Source organism: Trichosurus vulpecula, chromosome 6, assembly GCF_011100635.1.
Source record: "Trichosurus vulpecula isolate mTriVul1 chromosome 6, mTriVul1.pri, whole genome shotgun sequence".
Taxonomy (NCBI): Eukaryota; Metazoa; Chordata; class Mammalia; order Diprotodontia; family Phalangeridae; genus Trichosurus; species Trichosurus vulpecula.
In genome coordinates, this window is record NC_050578.1 from 130,045,606 (window position 1) to 130,057,605 (window position 12,000).

A 12,000-nucleotide genomic window follows, 5' to 3' on the forward strand; every position below is an offset into this window, starting at 1 on the left:
CAAGGAGGTAGTTTCAATAGCAATTCTGGTTAACACTGAGTAAATATTTTTGCCTTTAATCAGAAGGAACCTGCACCTGTGGGTACTTTTCTTGGGAATTCTTATAAATTATTATGTCAGACACATTTACATTGATTGCAGGCTGTAGTTTTGTGGGACAGGCCCGATTTCCAGAAAATAAAGTGGGCTTTTAATCAAATTTTGCAAAAAAGGGGTATTCTTCACCAGAGTCTGAATTCACAAATCACAAATTCACAGCTCAGAAAATGCCACTATCCACATATATGCCTATGATTATGAGAAGGTAACTTGGGTTTGCAGGTCCTCATATTTATGATGTTACTGGTGATTGGAATCCTATAAAAAGGCAGGTTCCCTAAACCCAGATTCTAGGGATCTAGAGAAATCTGGGCTCTGGTCTTTCATTCTAGATTTCCCTAAGTCCCAAAATAGGTCAGGGAACTCCATGTTATAGACACAGAGAACAAGTGGTAATTGATTTCAAAGGGTTTTTAAGATTTTCCACAGATTTTTCCCTCCCTCTCTCTCCAAAGCAGGGGTTATTTATTTCATTCATGGGGACCCTGAGCCAGCATATCTTAGGGATGTTGAAAATCCACTGGGACCAGGAATAACGGAGCACCTAAAATGCCTACTTACCATTCCTGCCTCTGAAATGATATCTGAGACCCTGTGGCTAGGTCCTCCCAGCTACAGGATAGGCATAGTAACTTTAGGAAGAAGCTGTATTCCTGAATTGAACTGTCAAATTGGAGCCTTTGACTAGGCAAATGAATCCTGCTACATTCAGCTGCTGTTTTTTAAAAATGTAAATTAATCTATCAGCCAGCAATATGCCTTTACCAAGTATCTACTATCAATTTTACTCTGAACTTACATGATAATTCAAGGTATACTTTGCCATTTAATTTCTGTGTGAACTTCATTCAGTAGTGGCCGTTAGCAAGCTAGCTTTAAGTTTTTCTGATCTCTAGCTTCTCTGTCAAGAATTCAGCAGTTATATAAAAATATCACTAGCTCTGAAATAACATTTGAAGGCATTTTCAGGAGCTCTTTTTTCAGGACACCTATAGAGAATAATATTGTAAGATTATGCTATAATATGCTACCTTCACAACAGTTCTTGTATCCAAACACTTCTTTCTGCTCATACAGCTGCCCCCTAAGTTCAGGCTCTCATCATCTCTCACTTAGATTACTGCAACAGCCTTCTAATTGCTCTCTGTGCTCAAGGATCTTCCCACTCCAGCCTACCCTACATACTGTTGCCAAAGTAATTTTCCTTAAGTGTAGATTTGATGAAGTGATTCTCCTACTCAACGAATTCCAGTGGCTTCCTATTGCCTCTAGGATAAAATATAAACTCCTTTGTTTATCTTTTAAAGCTCTGTGCAACCTGGCTCCAACCTATCTTTCTAGACTGATTGGACATCAGTCCCACTTTCACATTTGGGAATCCAGCCAAACTGGCCTTCTCTGCTTCTCAAAAAAGGCACCCTCCACTTCCAGCTCCATGCCTTCATGTTAGCCATGTAACATGCCTGGGAAGCATTCCTTTCTCAGCTCTGCCTCAGCATCCCCTTCCTTTAAGATGCAGCTCTGGCAACATCTTCTGCATGAAGCCTTTTCTAATTTCCCCAACTGCTCGTGTTCTTCCTCCATACCTTGTATTCAACTACTTTTTATATTTGCATTTATTCGCTTTATATTATTCTGTATATATTTATATATGTGCTTGTTGTTTACCCCATGAAGATATAAGCTTCTTGCAGGTAGGGATCATTTCATTCTTTGTACATAATTATGCCCTCATACAGTGCCTAGCACAGTGTCTGGCATGTAGTGGGTAAACAAATTATTGTTGATTGGTCGATTTACAATTTTATTTCTTCAATTCTTACATATTTTTAAAGGCAATTAATTTAATTTAAAGTGCTGAAGTTTACGCTCCTTGATCAGGAAAAATAAGCAGAACACACAGTTACCTTCCACATAACAGATTACAGACAGTTTTCATCAATTGACCTTTGACTTGCAATGGGAGGCCCACTAGGTATTCAACATTTCCAAGTAAACCCAGAGTGACCAAATGTGGTACAAAGGAAGTCCAATGTCATTTTGCTCTATGTTTCTGTGTATTTCAGATATCAACAAGACAGAAACGGACAACTATTTGAACAACTGTAAGTTCAAGTTATTCATTAAAATCAGCCAATAGAATTGTTTTAACAGAAAATAAAATTTAAAGATGTATAGATTTCTCTCTTTGAAGTAAGCCTAGCTTTGGGATGTTATCTTGGGTACAGAATAGGTAGGTGCTCTGCTTTGTTGTACTTCTTGTGAGTAATAGGAAACAATTTGGTTAGGAAGCATAGTCACTAGAAGGAATTATGTGCATGTGGGAGGGCATCAAAGCACTGTGTTGACATCATGGAGTGACTTCACCTACTAGGAAACGCTGTCATGATCCAGACTATGATTGGGCTGACTGATAGGACTTCCATTCCAGTTAATTATCTTCTCCTTAATTATTGTGAGCCTATATAATCTGGAACGAATGCTGGGTTTGACATCTTCAGTCAACTGTGTGGGTTGTATGTTTTCTTGCTCCTAAAGAGTTATTTTTGGGAGTATCTTTGGAGAGAACATAGCACCAGGTCTTATAACTGATAGGGATAGGAATCAGACCTATAATTTCATTGGCATAGGGGAGGGAGATGCATTTCTCATCTCTGTGGGCGATGCAAGTTGGCACCTTCTCTGCAATTTATAGTCTCAGAGAGTTGCCAAGGGCACTGAAAGGTTAAACAAATTGTCACAAATCATGTAGGCAGCAAGTACCTGAGGTGGGACTTAAACCAAGTTTTTCCTACTTCTGAGGCTAGCTCTCTAGCCAATAACAAGAGTTTAGCCCCCTATGTCACTGGCAAGTATTATGCCTTACTATTCCTGGGAGGGTGGGGGAGGTAGATCAACTATTTCACAAGAAGCTATTGTTATATACTATTGCAAACATTCTCTAAAAATGATTTGACAGTGGGGCTATCAATTAATACCTTGTTCTATTTCTGGTATACCATTTCCCCCACAAATACAGAGTTTACATGCTAGGTCTTAAACCCATACTCCCATAGCTGGTGCCATTTAAAATACTTTCAACTGAGTGTCTAAAGGCTTCAAAGAAATCCTTGTATTCATCATAAAATTCTAGATCTACGCATCTCCCCACTTCAGTGTCCCCATACTTTAGTTCGGTGATTCAGAAATGGTGTTTAATAGGTGAAGAATTATAGAACATTAACACACTCTGCCTAAAAGCTTTCCTTCCTTCCTGTGTCATGGCAGGTATTGGAATCAGGGAGATGGTGAGTATGGGCAAGCTCTTCTCTCATGGTGTTAGCTGTCGGACATAGTGGCTGCTTGATAACACTATCAGGCTATATCTAAGGTGGTATGTGTATGTGAGAAGCAAACACGTTCCAACAACCTTTCTTGTTCCTTCAATACAAAACAATAAAAGAACTGAAACTGAATTCCTAGACAGTAGCACACGAAAGAGTCAAGTTACCACGTTCGAAAATGAAGAAAAACTAACAGCTCTTTCTCTTTGTGACAGGCTGTGGGACACGGACGACTGCAAGCTTTGGCACAAGTGACAGGATAGTTGGGGGACAAGAAGTAGTGCAAGAAGGTGAATGGCCCTGGCAGGCCAGTTTGCAGTGGAATGGGGCTCATCGTTGTGGGGCAACCTTGATCAATGACACGTGGCTTGTCAGTGCTGCTCATTGCTTCAGAAAGTAAGTCCAGAGGCTCCCCTTGGAATTCAGTGACTGAGAAAGGAGTGGAGTTTGGCCTCTGAAAAGAGAGGAGATCATTTTGAGGTCTGGATGAATTAAAATTAGGTGCACTTTTAGAAAAGGACTTCTTTATCTGAAGAGGGAGTACAGGATGGAAATAAAAATAGATTTCACACAAATTCACGGGTGATAAATTGTCAGTGGCTTGTTAATCGAAACTAGGATGTCTTGGAGACATTCTTAGCCATTAATGTTAATGGAAGAGTCAAACCTAAGCCTCTACAGGTCTCTTGGCACTATGAGAAGAGACAGACAGCTGAATGAAGTATGAATTCAAAGCTGGTAACTGGATAAAGTAAATAGGGCTTTGGTTTAGGATTCTGACATAGGGTGGGGGGAGGGAATGCTTTCTTCAACTCAGGGCCTCATCTTCCAGTACTCTGGAGTTTTAGGGTTCAACAACCCTAGAAACACTCTCTGGAGAATGGTTTGCTTTTTCTCAGTGACCCTACCCACACTATGATTCTCCTCTATGTTGGTAGGCTCACTTCTTTCCGTCAGATTTTTCTCTGAAACCTAGGTCATACAGTAGGTAGAACTCTGGGCAAGGAGTCAAGGCCTGAGTTTAAATTTAGCTTGAAGACATTTACTAGCTGTGTGACCCTGGGCAAGTCACTTAACTCTTATCTGTTTCAATTCCTCAACTATAAAATGGGGATAATAATAGTACCTCTCTTCTAGGATTGTTGTGGGGATCAAATGAGATATTCATAAAGTGGTTAGCACAATGCCTGGCACATAGCAGATGCTTAATAAATGGTCATTTCCCTCCTTCCTTCCTTCCTTCTTTCCTTCCTTCCTTCCTTCCTTCCTTCCTTCCTTCCTTCCTTCCTTCCTTCTTTCCTTCCATCCTTCCTTCCTTCTTTCCTTCCCACTTTTGAATTACATCCAATGTCCTGACTGAATTTGAACCAGCTGGTTTATACTATGCTTGGCTCTGTTATTATGACAATTCTTATGATCTTACAGGGTATGGGACTTGGGATAGATTGTTTGTATGTCATTTAAGAACCAGCCTAGCTAGCTAAGTACAGAAAGGCTCATCACCTGAAGTGTTCATAACATGGGAAGACCATCTCCTAAAGCATGGAAGGATTATAATCTGCATTGTTAGAGAAAATGTTATATTGATGCTATCATGAGTCCTTGAGGTAAGTATGGTGAGCGAAAGACAATTCAATGCCAAATTTTAGAAACCCCAAGTTAAATAAGTGCAGTTTGGTTGTTGTGTTGCAGTGAATAAAATGGGTTTTCCTAACTCATTTTTTAAAAATCTAATTCCTAAAGAGACCTCAGTGTAACATCCAGGATCCTGTGGTTCCTAGCATAGTCAGAGTACTTACACTTACGAATGAATGAATGAATAAAAAAAACATTTACTAAGTGCTTCTGATGTGCCAGGAATTATGCTAAATAATTAGGTGGAGATAAAAATATAATTAGCAAGATTATCCCTGCCTGCAAGGGGCTTCCATTAGAAAGCAGAAGACCAGCATGGCAGGGTTAGGGCAGAAAGAATCAATTTCTCCCTTTTTGCATATTCATGTGTGCTCTGCCCACGTGTTTTTGAGGCCACATCGTATTATATGGGGATGAAAGGAGCCTGATCAAGTGAGCAGAGAATGAAGTTCTGGGAAGCACATTGTTGGAATTACACCATACATTGACTCTATAATCATCTCCCCTTTCCCTAATCTCTCCCTAACCAACGTAGGCTGAGGGAAGTGTTTGTTTTTGTGGACTGTCAATAAAAGTACAAGTTATTTGAACACCTATGAAGTGAAATGTGCTGTTATCAAGTGGTGGCAGCTCATGGAAAGGGCTTTTCCTTCCCTTTTTCAGTTACAAGGACCCATCCCAATGGACTGCTTCTTTCGGTGTGACAGTAAACCCCGCCAAAGAGAAGCGAGGCTTCAAGAGAATTATTGTTCACGAAAACTACAAATATCCATCTCATGACTACGACATTGCTGTCATAGAGCTTTCCAGGCCTGTAGGTAACACGAACGCTGTGCATCGAGTGTGCCTCCCAGATGCAACCCGTCAGATCAGTCCAGGTTCTACTGCATATGTCACAGGATTTGGAGCACTGAGAAATGATGGTGAGCACTTAAACAGCAACTAAATGTGCAGTAGTAGACCTTAATACTTTAAGTCACTGACAGGATTGAATATAATGGAGCAAATATCAAATCTCTGGCTTTTAAAGCCCTTTACAGCCTGGCTTCTTCCTTCCATACCAGTATTTTTTAACCTTTATTCCTTTCCATGTACTTGATGAGCTGGTGATATCACCCTTCTTTCTGTTCTTTCCACACAACACTCTGTCTCCTAACTCAGTGCCTTTTAATGGGCCTTTAGTCTTGGCCTGATTGCTCTCTATCTTCATGTTTCCCTGGCTTCCTCCCAAGACTCAGCTAAAATCCCACCTTCTTCAGAAGACTTCTCCCAATGTCCCTTCATGCTAGTGCCTTCCCTCTAAGATTACCTCCCATTTAGTCTATATAAATCTTACGTGCATGTAGTTGTTTGTATGTCATCTTCCCCATTAGAATGTAAGTTCCTCAAGGGCAGGGACTATTTTTTACCTTTCTTTGCATCCCCAACACTTAGCACATAGTAAGTTCTTACTTAAGCACTTAAGATGTACCTGTTTCAGCACTCTACCATAGCACTTAGATGTTATACCATGGTAAGCACTTAATAAGTGCTTGTTGACTCCACTCATGCCATGCTTTGCTGGTCAGTCATTGGATTGGGCTAACATCAGGTCTGGGAGTAAGTTGGGGAATTAGGGATGAATGTACCTAAGCTTTTCCATCACTGTGATACCATGCTGCTGCTGTTGTAGACATTCCTTCAGTGAACATTTACTAAACACCTGTCTACTATGTGTGCTTTATATTAGCAATGGGTTAAGAGTAATGGATCGAGAGCTGGACTTCGAGTCAGGAAGACACTAAATAGCTGCGTAATCCTGATAAGAAACTTTATGTGTTTCAGCAAGTTTCTTGGGCCTTCTCTACTGAGTCATAGATAGGCTGTACTCTGCACTGCAAGTGGGCATTCCCACACCGTGATACTGAAATCATCCATCCATGACGTGTTTGAGTACCTGTAGCTAACTATGCTGAGTGCTGGAAGATAAACAGACAAACAAGACCTGCAAACTCTAAAGGGGAGGTGATATACACAAATAAAACACACATAGAATACAAGGAAGGCAGCTAGTGGTACAAGTGGATAGAGTGCCTGGCCTGAAGTCAGATAGACTCATCTTCATGACTTCGAATCTGGCCTCAGGCACTTACTCGCTGTGTGACCCTGGGCAAGTCATTAAACTCTGTTTGCCTCAGTTTCCTTTTCTGTAAAGTGAGCTGGAGAAGGAAATGACAAATCATTCCAGTATCTTTACCAAGAAAACCCAAGTAGGGTCACAAAGAACTGAACATGACTGAAAATGACTGAACAACAAGAAGGATACACATGGGCAAAGGGAATTTCAAGTCTTATGAAATCAGATAAGGGAGAAATAATTAACATTTGGGGAAGTTGGAGAGAATTTCATTTAAGAAGTAACATTTAAGGGTAGTATATCACCAGGCGGAACAGGATAGAGGGCATTCCATTCGAAGGAAGTCATGTCAGCAAAAACACAGAGGTGGCAAATGATGGGATGTGTTCAGGCCAAAGTAGATGATCTTGATTATTTGGAGCAAAGAATAAATTGGAGAGAAGAGCATGACACAAAGAGGAAAGGTAAATAGTAGGTAGATTTTGGAGGTACTTGAATGTCAGGAAGGAGTTTAGTAATTTTTGATTTTTGAGCAACAGATTGAATTGATCATACTTATGCACCAGGAAGTCCAATCTGGCCATATGGTATTAACTGAATTGAAAGAAGAAGAGATTAAGGGAGGGATGGCTAGTAGGAAATGATTGTGATATTTGAGCAAAAGGCAAGGAGGGCCTGAACTAGAACTGAGGCAGTGAAAATCATGAGAAGCAGGAAGAGAACGAGGATATTATGGTGTTATGGAAGCCAACTGAGTACTCTAGGCTGGTGACCTTGACATGAATTTCTGGAAAAAATATTAGAACAGATTATTCCAGGTGTGATTTGTGGGCACTTAGAGAAAGTGGATACTCTTGTTTGTTCCTAAGAAGTCACATAAGAAACAGCTCATCTATTTTGACAGGCTCACTAGACTGGTAGATCAGCAGCATGGGAGCAACATAGCTTGGATTACAGCAAGAAAAAATGGAGTGGCAGACAAAATTGGATGATGATAGGTTTAGGTGGGTCAGACCCCACCTGACTAGAATGACTGGACCCAAATAATTAAAAAAAAATTATTGACACTTAACAAAAGATTGCTGTTACTTCCCAGTGATCCTTTCTCACATGCCCCACCCCTTACAGCAAAGAAGTACAATTGTACCAAATAACCAACACATTTCCCTATCAGACCCAAAGAACTCTGACTGATGGATGGCTCTTAATCTGGATGGAACTCTCCAATAGAATGCCATATTCCTCTGTCCTTCACCCTATTTTATCTACTATTTTTGTCAATAACTTGAGATGAAGGTGCAGGTGACATCAATTATCAAAATTGTACGTGACATGAAGCTGGAACATCAAATGATAGAATGTTGATTGTTGTTGTTCAATCTTTTCAGTCATGTCCAACTCCTTGTGACCCCATTTGGGGTCTTTTTGGCAAAGATACTGGAGTGGTTTGCCATTTCCTTTTCTAGCTCATTTTACAGATGAGGAACTGAGGTAAACACAGTGAAGTGACTTGCCCAGGGTCACACAACTATTAAGTACCTGATGCCAGATTTGAATTCAGGTTTTTCTGACTCCAGGATCAGAGCTCTATCTACTTCATCACCTAGCTGAACACAATGTTGATTTAAAAGAACCAAATAGACAGGCCTCACTCTGTCATTACCTTGCTCAAAAAGCTTCAGGGGCTCTCCATTGCTTATAGGATAAAACGTCTGTCCTTTAAGGCCTTGGATGGTCTGACCATAACCAACTTTTCTAGCCTGTTTGCTTTCATGCACTCTACATGCAGAAAAAGAGTCCTATGGACTGACCTTCATATCTCTACCTGTTGAAATTCTCTTCTTTCTTGGATGAAGAACTGAGGATTTTAGCATAGAAAAGACTTAGGAGGCACTTGGCAGGTATCTTCAGGTACTTAAAGGACTGTGGAGTAAGAGAGTTTTAGATATTCTGCTTGGTCCCAGAGGGTAAAGCTGTGAACAATTGGAGTATGCTACAGACAGTGAGGTTTAGGTACAACTTCAATTAACAATTAAAGCTGTCCAGAGGATTAATGCGGCTCTCTCTGGAGGCCAGATTGCCTTCACTAAAAGTCTTTAAGTAGAAGCTGAATGACCACTTGTCAGGTATGGCATCAAGGGGATTCTTGCTGAAAGAAAGATTGAAATGGATGACTTCACTGCAGTTCTGTGGCTCAGGTACAATCTCTTCCTCAAAGCCTTCCCTGATGCTCCTCAATGAAAGTGATACCTCTGACCTCATAGTTCTTATAACACTTTGTCTAGATGCTTCCTTTGTACTTAACCCATTTTACCAATAGCATTCTTATTTTTGTTCATGTCTTATTCCCTCTTCTAGAGTATAAGTTTGGCCAGAAGGAGAACAACCTCTTAATGATAGACAGGACAAAAGTAGGAAATATTGGAGGAAGATGCAGAAAGCATATATTCTTTGGGAAGAGGAAAGATACAACATGTACATAGAAAATGATTTATGAAATACATACAAAATAATTTCTGATCAGAGGGCACCAAATCATTAACTTTTTACCAGTCACTATGTTTAGAATGGGAGAAAATAGTATTATAAGTATATTTCATTATGATATCTAGATGGCAACATAACATGACCAACAATGCAATTGCATTGTCCTGATGGGCATAATTAAAATTAGAGTTCTTTCCTCGGCATCGATTCCATTTTATTTAGACTAGATTGGAAATTTATGGTGCTGTCTCCTTTTACACATTATCTTATTCTGGAAAATATTTATATGGAAACGAGGAATCACCTTTTTGACCTATGGTCATACAGGACATGCATCTAAATATACATTTCTTTTTTTAAAATGTATGACTAAATACTAACACCATTCTACCCTTCCTTTGACTTTAGGTACTAGTGTAAACCGTCTCCAGCAAGTACAAGTGAGTATCATCGACACTAAAACATGCAATGAGCCACAAGTCTACAATAATGCTATTACCCCTGGAATGATATGTGCTGGCTATTTGGAAGGAGGAAAAGATGCTTGCCAGGTAAAACAAAGTGCTTTCACATGCTACCATTAGGGACAGCAGATATTTTGTAAATGACATGGGTTGATATCTAGTGCATGCTTCATTCTGCATAAGTATTTGAAAATCCCTCATTAATCTCTGGCATTTCAATGTTAATACAAAAACTAGTGTAGAAAACATGGGTGTAGTATGGGGAAAGGAACCTTCTATTATATGTAAATGGAAGCAGGCTCATCAAGTCTCCATAAATTGAATTGTAACCAGGAAAGACATATTGCATACTCTATTAAAACTCACCTGGAAAGCAAAATCTGAACACACTCCCTAAGGTCTGTGCCCTCAACCATTACACCAGAATATGACACCTTTTGCAGATTTAAAATTCAATGCAGCTCTCTTTTGATCACAACTTTCTTTACCTACTACCTCTCAAACTTTCCCACCTTACTGGAGCCATTAGCCCTCTTCTGCTTCACTAGACTCCATTCAGACCCTTGATATCAGCGTCAGCCACTTTGTGGTTACCTCTCTCCACCATTATTGTAAAGCTCCATATCTATCTTGACACTGTCAAGCTCACTGTGCAAATGCCCAATGGTGGACTGCTCTCACCATCTTCCTGCTTTCTTTGCTCCTACTCCTTGGATTATCGAGTGCTGTTAGAGGGGGAAAATACTGTGTTGAATTAACTTACAACAAATTCATACTGATTTTACTTAGCTTCTATTCCTACTTGGCAATGCTTTGATTAGTCTCTTGAGCATTACAATACTCTTTCCTCACGCGAGCTATTTCCAAAATTCCTTTCTCCTTTCAATCCTCTCCTCTCCACGTTAGTTTTCAGCAGATCAACTCTCCTACACTCTTACTGAAGAGATTTATGCTGTCTTGTATGAGCCCCTTCATCTATGCTCATCTTCACTTTGCTCTCTTTCTATATTTGTACTCTCTTCCTTGGCACAAATCTCAGAGAAAGACAGGTCTCTCCTTTGTTTCACTGTCTTCTCATGCAATGACATTCTTTTTAAAAAAATCATTGCTATACTTTTGAAAAATTCATCAATATTTTCCACTTCATACTTCCCCTCACCCATCTCTTATAACAATGAACTTTTGAAAAGAAGAAGAAAGAAACCATTTCCTTCCTCCCTCCCTCCACCTCCATTAGTAAGTGTCAGAGTTAGGGCATCTCATGATGAGATGAGTTACACTAAATGATTTTGAAATTGATGCATGATAGAAATTTCCTGACAAAATATCTTATTGTAAATTGAATTATTAATTCCAGTTTTCCCGCTTTTTCCCTAGGGTGACTCTGGTGGACCTATGGTCAGTTCAAATTCTAGAGGCATCTGGTATCTTTATGGCATAGTGAGCTGGGGTGATGAATGTGCAGAACCAAATAAGCCAGGTGTCTATACTCGAGTGACTGCTTTTCGTAATTGGATTGAAGCCAAAACTGGCATCTGAGAGAGAAGTGATTTGTAAAGTGAAATGCAGAGTTGCATGTGGACCATACTCACCCCAAGCAACCTGTATATATTGATTATGCTATCTCTATAAAGTTTCTGTCCTCAAGATTTTGACTTAAGGCCATGAATTTCAAGTGAATGTCAACAGTGTGAAGAAATAATTTTCATCCATTCTCACAGGTTGTTGCATTTGCTGCCTTTGTAAAGGTAGTGAACAATCAAAACAGACAAAATAAACCAAAATTTTTTTGCTTTAAAAATAAATTTATATATACATAGAGGTATGTGCTATAGAATTTTTTTTCCTATCTGAATGAGGTCAGACCAAAAGGTAT

General features: G+C 39.7%; 1 protein-coding gene across 1 annotated transcript in view; it reads left to right on the forward strand.

Moving 5' to 3' along the window:
* The window catches only part of TMPRSS11E (transmembrane serine protease 11E), a 66,762-nt gene extending 55,099 nt beyond the window's left edge, over positions 1–11,663 (forward strand). The window contains exons 6-10 of the mRNA XM_036764398.1: positions 2,166–2,204; positions 3,638–3,818; positions 5,721–5,980; positions 10,069–10,211; positions 11,502–11,663. Coding sequence (XP_036620293.1) covers positions 2,166–2,204; positions 3,638–3,818; positions 5,721–5,980; positions 10,069–10,211; positions 11,502–11,663 — 785 coding nt within the window. The remainder of the gene's footprint in view (positions 1–2,165; positions 2,205–3,637; positions 3,819–5,720; positions 5,981–10,068; positions 10,212–11,501) is intronic.
* Positions 11,664–12,000: the final 337 nt, after the last annotated feature.